Here is a 14,926-nt window from a genome sequence, read left to right on the forward strand (position 1 = left end):
GTCTGTGATCTGCTTTTTTTCAACAACATTAAACAACTGAATGAACATCCTCCGAGCCCAGTGATTCCATAATTTTTGCCAGGGGTTGTATAAGACGCACCCCCCACTTTCCTCCAAAATTTTGGAGCAAAAAAGTGCTTCTTATAGTCTGAAAAATATGGTAATTAAAATGTATTTTGTTTGTGGGACAACCCATTTAAGGTAATCTAAGTATAAAAATCACCTTTTCTTCTGTACATTGTTTGCTCCTGAAAAAATATCACTCCTCAACCCTGCTATACACAGTCCAATCCTCTTAATTCCTTTTAGACACTCTGTACACAGACCCTTCCTCCCAAATATCACTCCTCTTAGCCTAGACCCATCCTCCCAAATATCACTCCTCTAAGCCCCTCTATACGCAATCCCATCTTACAGTATATAACTTCTCTCAACACCTCTATACACACCCCAATCCCTGTGTATCTAATTGCTTTCAGACCCTCTATACCAGGGGTCCTCAAACTACAGCCCGCAGGCCACATGCGGCCCGCGGAGGACTTTTATCCGGCCCGCCGGGCTATGAACGGAGGAGAGGAGAGCGGTGCCATTGCCCGCCCTCCCCCCCACTTGCTCAGGCGGATACTTACCTCTCCCCGTGCCTCTGCAGATCTGCTGTCTTCCTGCTCTGCGCTTCCTGTGACGTCTCAGGTCAGAGGGTGCGGTGACGTCTTTACACCGCGCCCTCCCGAGTGCCGTCACAGGCAGCGCAGAGCGGGACGACGCCGCCGGGACGCTGGAGTCCAGACCAGAGTAGAGCAGCGGCAGCAGGTGAGGAGGAGTGAGGTGAGTATTGGATTTTTTTTTTTAATGTATGGAGGCATAGGTCATTATATGGGGGGGTGACATCCTGCAAGGGGTATAATATGGGGGGGTGACATCCTGCATGGGGCATGATATGGGGGGTGACATGCGACATGCTGCATGGGGCATTATATGGGGGGGGTGACATGCTGCATGGGGGGTGACATGCTGCATGGGGAATTATAAAGACAGGGGAGTGATATCCTGCATGGGGCATTATATGGGGGTGACATCCTGCATGGAGGCATATGGGGGGTGACCTCCTGCATGGGGCATTATATGGGGGGGTGACATGCTGCATGTGGCATTATATGGGGGGGGTGACATGCTGCATGGGGCATTATATGGGGGGTGACATCCTGCAAGGGGTATAATATGGGGTGGTGACATCCTGCATGGGGCATGATATGGGGGGTGACATCCTGCATGGGGCATTATATGGGGGGGTGACATGCTGCATGGGGCATTATATGGGGGGGTGACATGCTGCATGTGGCATTATATGGGGGGTGACATGCTGCATGGGCATTATATGGGGGGGGGGGGAAGGGACATCCTGCATGGGGTATTATATGGGGGGAAAGGGGACATCCTGCATGGGGCATAATATGGGGGGGTGACATGCGGCATGGGGCATAATATGGGGGAGTGACATGCTGCATGGGGCATAATATGGGGGGGTGACATGCTGCATGGGGCATTATATGGGGGGTGACATGCTGCATGGGGCATTATATGGGGGGTGACATGCTGCATGGGGCATTATATGGGGGGGTGACATGCTGCATGGGGAATTATAAAGACAGGGAGTGATATCCTGCATGGGGCATTATATGGGGGGTGACATCCTGCATGGGACATTATATGGGGGGTGACATCCTGCAAGGGGTATAATATGGGGGGGTGACATCCAGCATGGGGCATGATATGGGGGGTGACATCCAGCATGGGGCATTATATTGGGGGGTGACATCCAGCATGGGGCATTATATGGGGGGGTGACATGCTGCATGTGGCATTATATGGGGGGGTGACATGCTGCATGGGGCATTATATGGGGGGGTGACATGCTGCATGGGGCATTATATGGTGGGTGACATGCTGCATGGGGCATTATATGGGGGGGTGACATGCTGCATGGGGCATTATATGGGGGGGTGACATGCTGCATGGGGCATTATATGGGGGGTGACATCCTGCATGGGGCATTATATGGGGGGGGGAAGGGACATCCTGCATGGGGCATTATATGGGGGGAAAGAGGACATCCTGCATGGGGCATTATATGGGGGGAAAGGGGACATCCTGCATGGGGCATAATATGGGGGGGTGACATGCTGCATGGGGCATAATATGGGGGGGTGACATGCTGCATGGGGCATTATATGGGGGGGTGACATGCTGCATGGGGCATTATATGGGGGTGGCATCCAGCATGGGGCATTATAAGGGGGGAACAGCCTGCATGGGGCATTATAAGGGGTGGAACAGCATGCATATGGCATTATAAGGGGGAAACTGCCTGCCTATTGGGAACATTTACCTGCCCATTGAGGACCTATGCTGCCTATTGGGGATATTTACCTGCCTATTGGGGACATTTACCTACCTATTGGGGACCTATGCTGCCTATTGGGTACATTTACCTGCCTATTGGGGACCTATGCTGCCTATTGGGGACCTATGCTGCCTATTGGGGACATTTACCTGCCTATTGGGGATATTTACCTGCCTATTGAGGACCGATGCTGCCTATTGAGGACCTATGCTGCCTATTGGGTACAGTTACCTACCTATTGAAATACCGGTTGATTTAACTTTACTTGTTCTTCATTTTAAATATTGTATTTGTTCCTGTATTGTTTTTTTTTACTACAAAATAAGATATGTGCAGTGTGCATAGTAATTTGTTCATAGTTTTTTTTTAAAACTATATTCCGGCCCTCCAATGGTCTAAGGGACCGTGAACTGGCCCCCTGTTTAAAAAGTTTGAGGACCCCTGCTCTATACGAAGTTCCATCCTGTAGTATATCATTCCTTTCAGACCCTTGATATCCAAGCCCCATCATCCTATGTCTTTTCAGCCCCTATATACAGCCCCATCCTGCAGTACATCACTCCTCTCAGTCCACTATATATAACTCCATCCTGCAGAATAACACTCTTCTCAGCCCCTCTATACACAGCCTCATCATCTAGTATATCACTCTTCTCAGCCCCTCTATACATCACCATCCTGCAGTGTATAACTCCTTTCAGCCCCTCTATACACAGTCCAATTATGCAGTTGATAAAAACATCTTCATCTGTGTATATTCCATAGGCTATAAGACAAACCTTTGAAGGCCATGGTTCTTAGTCATAACTAGTCATTGTAGAAGAAAGATTATGGTTTTATAGCATCTAGTACATGGGTGTGGTTCATTAACCCCATGTATTCTAGATTGGGACACATTCCAATAGCATTGATAAGAAAGCATTTTGGCACCATTCACACTCACCAACAAAATAAACAGTCTAATGCTATTTTCATCCATATTGTGTTTTTTTTTACTGATCGCTATATAGGCCATATCCGATACATTCCTTGCTATATACTATTTTCTTTAGAACTGTTCACACTGATTAATAAACAATACACTGCTTAACACCATCCACATCAATATTGTTTTTTTTTTCTAATGATTACTATTTGGACTAATATCGAATACTCCCTTAGGACATTCCAACACAGCATGTACTTAAGGATACTTGAATATATTGTGTATTATTATTATATAAAAAGTTTAGTGGAATGTGTATCATTCTGGATTACATGGGATTAATGAACCACATCCATATCCGGAATGCTATAAAACCACAATCTTTCACCTAGAATGACTACTTATGACTAAGAACTAGTGAGTTCAAAGGTTCGAAATGCATAACTCCCATGTCTTTATAGCCTTCTTGCGTAAACTTTTTATGGAATATACACTGATGAAGATGTTTTTAACAATTTTGGAATAAATATTGATTTAACCTATTCACGTGTTCTGGATCTCAAAACACCTTGGAACCTTCTGTATGGGATTGACTCTCCCAAATACTTCTGTGCACTATTTCCTGTAATTGCTTGCCAATAGGACGGGGAGCGGAATGATTTTTCTCTTTTTGTTTTTTTTTTGTATCATTTGATAACATAGCCCTATTTTCAATATATCACTCCTCTCCGTCCCCTGTATAGGCCGCTGGTGGGACGGCTTGTATACTTTTTTTGATCAAAAATAGTTCACTAAGTACCCTATATTTATTATGCAATTTTGCTTTACATTTATATATAATTATGGTAGGGTATGAGATATATTTTTGTCTTGCTTCTTTTTTGCTAGTGTGAACATGCCTCTGTTTCTTGTATGTCTGCCATCTTAGACCTCAGTTCACATTGTCTGGTCCCCTGTATAGTGCCCTATCCTGCAGTATATCACTCCCCTCAGACCCCTGTATAGAGCCTTATCCTGCATTATATCCTTCTCTCCATCCCTTATATACAGTCCCATCCTGCAGAATGCCACTCATTTCAGACCCTCTATACATAGCCATACCCTGTAGTATATCTCTCCTTTCAGACCCTCTATACGTAGACCCATCTTGCAGTCTGTAATTCCTTGAACCCCCTTTATATACAGCCCCATTCTGCAGCATATCAATAGTTTCACCACTTTTATATACAGCAACATACAGAAAAATATCACTCCTCTCAGCCCCCTTTAAAGGGAATCTTTCAGCAGGGTTTTGCTATCTAATGTGAAGACAGAAAGAGATAGAGGCCGAGAGTCAGATTTCAGGGATGTGTCACTTGTCAAAGTGCTTGCTGTTGTTTACTAACTGTGAAGGATTTATCTCTAAGAGATTAACATTGCCGGACTAATCAGGCAACTAAGCAGCTCACTGTCTATGGACTTTGTACATACAGAGTCTGGTGGGTTTAGCTTTCTCAGCTCTGCTGCATAGCTTAATCTAAAAGCTCTGATTGTGTCAGAACGGCTTCACCCAATAATCTAAGTGATACAACCTTTGATTCAGCTTTTCTCTGCCTACATCAGGCTGCTCTCAGACGAGGTAGCAAAAACCTGCTGACAGATTCCCTTTAAAGTGCCCCATCCTGCAGTATATCACTCCTCTCAGCCCCCTGTATAGAGCCCAATACTGCAGTGCATCCCTACTCTCAGACTCTATATACAACCCCATTCTGCAGTATATCTCTAATTTCAGCCCCTCTATACACAACCCCATCATACAGTACATTGCTCCTCTTAGTTACCAATGCACACTGCTGCTTCCCGGTATGAGCGCTCTGCTCTGTACTGAAGGAGGCTTTGCTCCTGACCTCATCTCTCACAGGAACAACTCTGTTCCAGGAAGGTCCCAGAGCTGAGCTATACTGGCAGGAAGCCATAGGAGAAATCCTGCAACTGTGCCTGATCGTCTAGAGCTCTGGAACTACAGCAGCGCGGCTGCACTGGCAACTAGAACGTAAATGAGGCCAGGAGTGGCTTCCTTCTGGAGGGTGATATGTTCAAAATGGAGGAGATTAAAAATTGCATTAGATTGGCACAAATAAATATATGTGTACATTATTAGAAGACCACATTGTGATTTTGGGAATAACTTTTTAACTGAAAATCAACCTCTGTCCTGTCTGTCATACTTTCCTGGTAAGACAATCCATCACCCCTCACCCAATTGCACCCGGCATTTGTCCCTATCCTCCTTAATCTTTTCCATGGTTAGGATTCCAGGGAAGATAATGTACCCAGGTACTTTAGTAATCCGATAACTACTTAATAACACAGAGGGAGAGAATATTGATTCTAATAGTCACAGGAGCAAAACATTAGTTCTACTAAATTAATGAGTTGAGAACAGCTGTATAGTTGTAAGTGCTGATAATCGCTATTGACCGGGCTGGAAACACTGTTCTGTGCACCGTGTGGCGCTCTATCATCGCTGTATGATCCCTGCTGTCCACCTGTTACCTCCAACACAGGAGGGATTTGTATATTTTGTGTCATGGTCTATGTGACACCTCTTTGTTTTAGTGCACCTCACCGTACCTGGTTGTGACTAATATAAGCGCTCCGCTGAAGTAGTATAATGACAGCTTTTCTCCATCTACGGTACTTTCGCTTTTTTTCTGATGGAGGTAATCTGACAATTTACGCACTGGACGCCCCTAGTCCTGAATCCTGTGGTGGCGTTCTGACAAAAGCTGTTGCTGAGTTTCAGGTTTTTATTTGGAGACTGAAATCCCATTTTCATTTCTCTCAAGTGTAATGTGAAATCTTTCTCCTGTCACTGAATGCTCTTCCTCTCCAATGAATTGAAAATGACAGTATTTTGTGCTCGTAGTAAGCGTTGTATTCCAGTGACGGGGGAACCTGGCACACTTCTCATGAAATGTATTGTACCCCAATTCTGCAACTTGCTGTGTCCACTGTTTTATTGCTTCTGAATCATTTTTTATCACCTGAAGCTCTAAAATAAAATTTTAAGGCGTCTCATCTCCCCCTGCCCCCCCCCCAGTTTCCATCACCATATCGTATCCTCATCTGCCCTAAATATATCTGCTATATACCAGGTGAGAGCAATACATGTAATGGAGTCACTCGTAGAACAAGCCTGAGATCATGGCAATACCTGATGCCTTCTGTGCTTTGGTTGGGTGGATTTATACAGTGAAGTGTTTCTATTATGGCTGACTTGGTAATGGTTCACACTACATCTCTCAGCTCGTGTATAGCCCAGCAGCCGCCTGCATTAAATAAATGCCGTCTGTCTGTCTTGCATTGCAGCACGAGTGTCACCTATAAATGTGATGAACTCTCCCACATGCTGCTGCTGCTTCAGTAATAATTAGTGTAATTAATAGGATGACAATGTCTGCACGCTGCGCCCTCCACACATCTGCCACGTGAGCCCGGGCGGCATCATTTCCCTGCTGTAACAGGCATGCCCGTCCTGAGCTCCAGCAGGAAGGGGTTCTACTCCTGGGTCACAGGTCATGTAACCATCCTTTAGGTCTTATGGGCTGCCACTTTAATGTGTCTAATGCCAGGTTTTAATAGAGGTTAATATTCATGGGTGTCATTAAATAGCCATCATTGGGATGGAATAATAAATGCCTTCACTTCATGATGAATTGGGTCATAAAACAGCCATGATTTGTATCTTCTTTACATGGATAATACTGGATCTTTTAAATAACGTGATACAGAATATGAATATGGGCACCCTGGACACCGCACCTAGATTGCATGATTTTTTTCTTTGTAACCCTATGAAATATACTATAGAGATTTGTGGCTGCAGAGAAATTCCCAGTGGCTACTCTGCAGCCGGTCACAGGGCTACAAAGGGACCTGCACTCTATAGTCTGTGGGCTTTAGAATTTGTCATCAAAGGGAATTTTACCCCAGAGATGGTCTTCACTGGCTGAAGGATCTGCATTGTTTGTAGCAGGAGGAATTCGGTGAAAATTAGTAACTTTTAGGCTACGCTCCCTCTCAGCATGCAGCGGATATCATTGTGATGCCTTTTTGATGCTACGGATTCTCAGTAGCAATATACCCTTACATGCGTCTTTGAGTTGCTATTTTTGGTTCTTTTTTTGTGGCATGTCAAATTTTTAATTAAAATTGCGCAGTTATCTAGCATTCATAAAAATGTATTGACAGGTGCAGAATACACACATTTTGAATTAGTTTCAGAAACGCAATAAAAACGAATATCTGTTTTTTATATGTGAATTTTCCGCATCTCAATCAAGTCAATGAGAAAAATAAACACATGAAAAACACATATCTACCACAAGATTGACATGCTTCAGATTTCAAAATCGCAACGTAAGTCAATTTCGGCTCATAGTGGGCATGAGATTTATATACAGTGGGTACGGAAAGTATTCAGACCCCTTTACATTTTTCACTCTGTTTCATTGCAGCCATTTGGTAAATTCTAAAAAGTAAAAAAAAAAATTCTCATTTAAAGTACACTCTGCACCCCATCTTGACTGAAAAATAACAGAAATGTTGACATTTTTGCCATTTTATTAAAAAAGAAAAACTGAAATATCACATGGTCATAAGTATTCAGACCCTTTTTTCAGTATTGAGTAGAAGCACACTTTTAAGCTAGTACAGCCATGAGTCTTCTTGGGAATGATGCAACAAGTTTTTTACACCTGGATTTGGGGATCCTGGATTTGGGGCTCAGCCACAATGCTCTTGGGGTTCTTCTTTACCTCTCTCACAAAGGCTCTTATCCCACGATTGCTCAGTTTGGCTGAACGGCCAGGTCTAGGAAGACTTCTGGTGGTCCCAAACTTCTTCCATTTATAAAATTCTTTCATAACCTTGGCCAGATCTGTGCCTTGTCACAATTCTGTCTCTCAGCTCCTTGTGTAGTTCCTTTGAGCTCATGATTCTCATTTGGTCTGACATGCACTGTGAGTGGTGAGGTCTTATATAGACAGGTGTGTGCCTTTCCAAATCAAGTCCTATCAGTTTTATTAAACACAGCTGGACTCCAATGAAGGAGTAGAACCATCCCAGGGAGGATCACAAGGAAATGGACAGCATGTGAGTGTCTGAGCAAAGGGTCTGAATACTTACGACCATGTGATATTTCAGTTTTTCTTTTTTAATAATTTTGCAAAAATTTCTACATTTCTGTTTTTTTTCAGTCAAAATAGGGTGCAGAGTGCACTTTAATGAGAAAAAAAATTAACTTTTTCGAATTTACCAAATGGCTGCAATGAAACAAAGAGTGAAAAATGTAAAGGGGTCTGAATACTTTCCGTACCCACTGTAAATCTCATCCACTTTGCTTGAACTGTAACAATACACTGTGTTTTTTTCTGCACCATGGGAACTTGACCAAAAGGATCAAATTCACACATACATCCACAGAATAAATTGATCTGTTGCAGATTTTAAAGGGGTTTTCCACCCCAGGGCTTGCTAAATACTAACTGAAGTAATATTCACACTGTTGGGATTCAACACTTCTTGCCAGGTCGAGCTTTCATGATGCGAAGGCCAGTATGCGAATTGTATACTTGCAGTCACATGCCGATTAGCTTCTCATCCACTTCTCTCTATTAGGCCATGTTCACACATCATGTTATTTTTCAGTGTTTTTTGCTGCAGATTTTTATACAAATTTCCAACTGTGTTTTGCAGTACCAGCAAAGTCTATGAGAAACCAGAATTCTCTGTTCACACATCATGATTTTTTTTGTGCAGTATTTTCTACCTTGGTTGGGTTTTTGGAATAGATCATGTCACTTTTTTCAGCTTTTTTTCATCCATAGGAAGTAATGGGTGGTGAAAAAAAATGCTGAAAAAACGCACCAAAAACACAGGTACCATTTTTTTCAGTGTTTTTTCAGCGTTTTTGATGGCAAAATAGAATGGGGTTCTTTTTCACAAAACTTTATGTACATGCATAAAAAGAGACAGAGGGACAGTGGAAAAAACGCTGAAAAAACACATAAAAAAGCACCAAAACTGCAAGAAAAATCTGCAGCAAACCTCCCTTGAGGGATCAGGTTTTGCTGCAGATTTGTGACGCAAAAAAAATATTATTTATTTTTAAAGCACCTTTAATTCAAGGGTAAAAAAGGGATTACATACATAACATACGGTATATAAAACAATTTAAGCACAAAGACTATCAGACGGGTACAGAGGGGTAGAGGACCCTGTCCTTACGGGTTTACAATCTGCGGTAGAAAATCTGCTGCATTTTCATTGCGTGGAAACATAGGCCTATACTCCCTAAAGTACAATTCAGATACTGCAGTCATCTTTGTGGTTGTTTTCTGTAATATTAATGGGCTAACCCATATGAATAGAGGCCAAACTTTATCACATACTGTACTTGCTTTATTAATTCTGCCTTCTTTTTTTCTTTTTTTGCAACTCTGGTACATGCCAGGCCTCTCTGCCTACACGTTAAATCAGATGGTGTGTGATGAAATTGTGGAAATGAGTCTGAATTATCAGTAAATAAATTGCCATACTTTTTTATTTTTGAATTATATGAAGTTCGCTTGTTATTTTATGACAACCCCAGCAACATTGTAATTCATGGCTTGTACGAAAATGAGCAGTTCTGCAGTCTCTAAGGAAATGGTGACACCTGCTGGCCATGTTTTACATTACATTTATGGTACCAATCAGCAGGTCCCTTACTGCAGGGTTCCCCAACTCCGGTCCTCAAGGCCCACCAACAGGTCATGTTTTCAGGATTTCCTTAGTATTGTACAGGTGGTGTAATTATTGCCTGTGCATGTGATGTAATTATCACCTGAGCAATAGTAAGGAAATCCTGAAAACATGACCTGTTGGTGGGCCTTGAGGACTGGAGTTGGGGAACCCTGCCTTACTGCAATCATATAGGACATTATAACTTCTCTACAGTATGGAATACTACAAACCCCAGCAGCAGTCACTTCACATTACAGACATAGATATTGTATAGTAATATTTGCTTGTTCCTCCAGTCCCGGTCCAGCTCCTTAGTCACTTGTCTTGTATATAATTTGTGATTTGCATGAGTTGATGGTATTTGCTGATTGTATTGTAGCACTTGTGCTGATCGCACAGAACTTCTCATTATTGTTTTTGTTTTGTTTTACTGCAGAGAAAAGAAGTTAAAGTCCCGGGCACAAGAGCTGGTGAGCGCCCTAGAAAGACTCACGAAGAGCAGCGAAATCCGGCATCAGCAGTCGGCAGAGTTCGTCAATGACTTGAAGAGAGCTAATAGGTGAGTAATAAGTGTAATACGTGTGTACCTTTCTAGTAATACATGAGGGAACACATCCTGAGGACCGGAACCTCCAGCATTGCTTTATAATGTGTGGAAACTGGTGCAGATGCCCACAGAGTCCTGCATCTCTCATGATCAGCTGTGATGGGTCCTACATGGAGAGCCACTGCAGCCCCTTTTATTTTTAGGCCACGGCCCCACTATCAGTATCCGGTCAGTATTTTTTCTCAGGAGCGGGAGCCAAAACCAGGTGAGGAACAATCAGAAAAAAGGTATAATAGAAGTCACCAATTCTGCATTTATCACCCACTCCTGTTTTTTTCTCCCACTCCTGAGAGAGAATACTGACCAAATACTGATAGTGGGGCCGATGACCTAAATCAGACAATCCTTTCAACACAATCACTGCTGTAAATGTTCTCTTTTTGGCTGTGTTCACATTGCTTTTTTTGTCCTCTGTTTAATGTTCCATCATGGAACTCTTTCATTGTCTGTATGAGATGGAGCCTGTGACCAATGCCTAAGACCATGGTCACATGCAGCTTTTTTGCAGTGTTTTTTATCCAAATTAAACGCTGCTTTTTACAGTAGCTGCAAAAGCTGAGACTTCAAAAATCTCATGCACAGGCTAGTTTTTTTCCTTACTGATTTTGAGAACTGCAGCATTTTTTAGAATAGCAGCATGTCAGTCCTTTCAGTATTTTTGCTGCCTTTTTATCCATAGAGAAAGTGAAAAAATGCTGCAAAAATTGCAACAACTATTTTTGTGGCATTGTTTGTAGAGTTTTTTGAGGCATTTTTGGTGAGTAAAACTAACTTTATTAAACATGTACTGTAGAAAAATCACACATGTAATCCACACAGAAAAACCACTGCAAAACAAGCGTTTTTACTGACTAGAGCAGGTTTTAACTGCAGAAAAAAATGCTGAAAAAACACTGTATGTGAACATAGCCTAAGGCCTCATTCAGACGTCATATAATAATAATCTTTTTATTTATATAGTGCCAACATAGTCCGCAGGGCTTTACAATTCAGACCATTTACAGACATTATCCTTTTTGGAATATATATATATGTCTTCTATCAATGGTTTTCACGGATAGAATGCATATCTATTATAGTCTATGGGGCTGTTCACATGTCTGTTTCGTTTTTTACTGGCTGCATTGATGGAAATCATACAAACAAGGCTATGGGTCGCACGGATGGAATTGGTGTACCATCCGTGTGCAATGGTGATTAACATTACAAAGGATAGGAGGATAGGAAAAGCTTTGTAATTTATTTGTGAAAGACACTAATGACACTCGGACCATTTTTTGTGTATCTGAAAAAAAACGGACATCTGAATAAGGCCTAACAGTGGTTTCCACCACCCACACATGAATTTGAAATCCATTTAAAGGGAATCTGTCAGTAGGATCAACCCTCCTAAGCTGTCTATTTGGGCATGCAGGTCATAGGAAGCTGAATAAAATCTAGGGTTTCTTATATGTAAATGAGCTGTTCCAGGCTATAGGCCGGACACTGATCTGCATGAGAATCTTCATCTTGAGATTATTATACATGAAGGGAGAGTTCCCAGTATGAGACATGTAATGGCCGCTCTCTGCTCTCCTGATCTCACTGCAGAGCTGTGTGTGATTATACCTGACACATCTGCAGGTTCCTCTCCGCTTCAGCTTCCAGCTCACAGTCAGACAGGGCAGCAATGTTGTTATAATACAGCAGAGCTGAGAGAGCTTCAAAAATGTGTTTATAAGGAGATAAAGTTCAGTTCTACTTTTCTGTGTTAGTTACTTGTCTCACACTGGTAACTCCCCCTTTATGTAAAATAATCTCTGGAGGCAGAGTTATCTTCCAGGCAGCGTCCTCCCCAGAGCCTTGGAAGAGGTCATTTATGTATAAGAAAAATGTAGATATCTGTGGAATAAAACATCAGATCGCTATGACCTGCATGCCCATATAGATGGCGTAGAAGGGTTGATCCTACTGACAGATTCCCTTTAATGGATACACTGTGATCTATTTAATTATATATACACTGGTCAAAAAAATAAGGGGAACACTCAAATAACACATCCTAGATCTGAATGAATGAAATATTCTCATTGAATACTTTGTTCTATAGCGCCTCCAGCCTCTGAACACTACGCTGACAGACACAGCAAACCTTCTTGCCACCGCTCACATTGATGTGCCATCCTGGAGGAGATCCCACAGGAGACCATCCACAACCTCATCAGGAGCATGCCCAGGCGTTGTAGGGAGGTCATGCAGGCACGTGGAGGCCACACACAATACTGACCCTCATTTTGACTTGTTTTAAGGACATTACATCAATGTTGGATCAGCCTGTAGTATGTTTTTCCACTTTAATTTTAGGGGGTGACTCCAAATCCAGGCCTCCATTGGTTAATAAGTTTGATTTCCATTGATGATTTTTGTGTGATTTTGTTGTCAGCACATTCAACTTTGTACAGAACAAAGTATTCAATGAGAATATTTCATTCATTCAGATCTAGGATGTGTTATTTGAATGTTCCCTTTATTTTTTTGAGCAGTGTATATTAAATGGTTGCCATTCTAGTCTATGGGTGAAGGGTGCTACGTTACCCAACCATTTAATGCATCTGGCTATAATGCAATCTGTCTAACAGATATGTCCTACATTTTAAAACCTTTTTATGGCATATCCGTTAAATGGATGTCAAAGATTCCATGTTAGAAAAAAATATAGGTTACTGGACAATTACTATTTCTACACTATTCCGTACTATTTCCTTTGTAGTACACTGATGTACACTGGCCAGACATAGGGGCGTTTCAAGCAATACGCTGATATGGATGAGGTTTAATTCGGATAAGAGTTCCTCTAGTTTCAGTGTTACCGTTGTGACCCTCTTAATATTTGTACTGTTTTTTTTCTTCTCATGAGCAGCAATCTTGTGGCAGCTTATGAAAAGGCAAAGAAGAAGCATCAGAATAAGCTGAAAAAGCTGGAGTCCCAGATGATGGCAATGGTGGAGAGACATGAGACACAAGTGCGGATGCTGAAGCAGAGGATAGCTTTACTAGAGGAGGAAAACTCCAGACCTCATACTAATGAGACCTCGCTGTGAGCCCCCGTGATACACACTGATGGCCTCGTCCTGAACCTTCGGCAGCACTCTTCAGCTGTCTGCTCCCTGGTATGACGGGATGTACTGTGCACGCTCTCTGCATATACTGCTGGCAAGATCACATGGAAACACACGTCATCCTTGTGATGGTTCAGATACTCTCAGTTGTAAGACATTGGAGAGCGCCAAAAGCATGTCCACACTCGTACACGTCGCGCCATGTAATGTGCAGAAAAAACTGAATGCTCTGAGCCAAGTGGCACCTTTACGTATCGAGTATAAAAACTTTCACCGTACTCTTGTGGGCTCCGAGGTGCTGTCACTACCAGCAAAAACTATAAGATTGAGTTACCGGTATCTTCATCCAATACATGGACACGCTGCATCTGCTCAGCCGGATGGGTGCTCACCCTACAGCTTTAATCCGCTCACATAAACTGAGGCCGAGGCGGTTTTCCTTAGTACACTGTGAGTTAAAGTGCTTTGATTTTCTTTCTTTTGGGAGCTGTTAAAATATACCCATAGCCTATTTTTTATGTGTTGCTTTCTAATACCTACATTAACTTGTATTTGCTGAAGTGTAAGCCAAACTCTTCCCTTATAATCATTCTCTGCTACACACAGCAAGTTCAGACAACCTTTACATTGCCCAGGGTCGGAGGGGAACACAAGCATTACAGAAAGACAGTCTTTTCTCTTCAAAATGTCTGTGTATATATATATATATATCTATATAGATAGATAGATATATATATATAAATATATAAAATTAGATATTGATATATATGCACACACAACACAGCAGCTTTGGTTATGGTTAGTATGGACCACAGAGTTCACTTTTTTATTTTTTTCTGTACCCCGTCATGGACATATCTAGTATCATCATCTCTTTCCAGTCGCTCGCGGTAGGTTGGGAGTTTTGTATGGAAATGTGAATGCAGCTGTTTGTATTATACGACTCCCTAATCGGCCTGTCCTGTGTCAAGGAGTGCTCATCTGTAAAATTAAGATGCACTTTAAAAGTTCTTTATTAAGGTCCTTATTTGAGTAAGTTTTACAGATGAAGTTTTATCAAATGCTCAGTTATGTCCGTAATCAGTGCATACACTGCACGTTGCCTCCCCAGGCCAGTGACTCCATCG

At 42.2% G+C, this 14,926-nt stretch overlaps 1 protein-coding gene across 3 annotated transcripts in view; it reads left to right on the top strand.

The window, feature by feature from the left end:
• The window catches only part of MCC (MCC regulator of WNT signaling pathway), a 367,192-nt gene extending 353,361 nt beyond the window's left edge, over positions 1 to 13,831 (top strand). For all 3 annotated transcript variants that reach the window (XM_073677247.1, XM_073677253.1, XM_073677262.1), the window contains 2 exons: positions 10,531 to 10,653; positions 13,601 to 13,831. In XM_073677247.1, coding sequence (XP_073533348.1) covers positions 10,531 to 10,653; positions 13,601 to 13,781 — 304 coding nt within the window. In that variant the 3' untranslated portion in view covers positions 13,782 to 13,831. The remainder of the gene's footprint in view (positions 1 to 10,530; positions 10,654 to 13,600) is intronic.
• Positions 13,832 to 14,926: the final 1,095 nt, after the last annotated feature.

The sequence above is a fragment of the Phyllobates terribilis genome, unplaced genomic scaffold (genome assembly GCF_046119375.1).
Source record: "Phyllobates terribilis strain yellow unplaced genomic scaffold, ASM4611937v1 Scaffold_1__5_contigs__length_1240528914, whole genome shotgun sequence".
In the NCBI taxonomy this organism is placed as follows: domain Eukaryota; kingdom Metazoa; phylum Chordata; class Amphibia; order Anura; family Dendrobatidae; genus Phyllobates; species Phyllobates terribilis.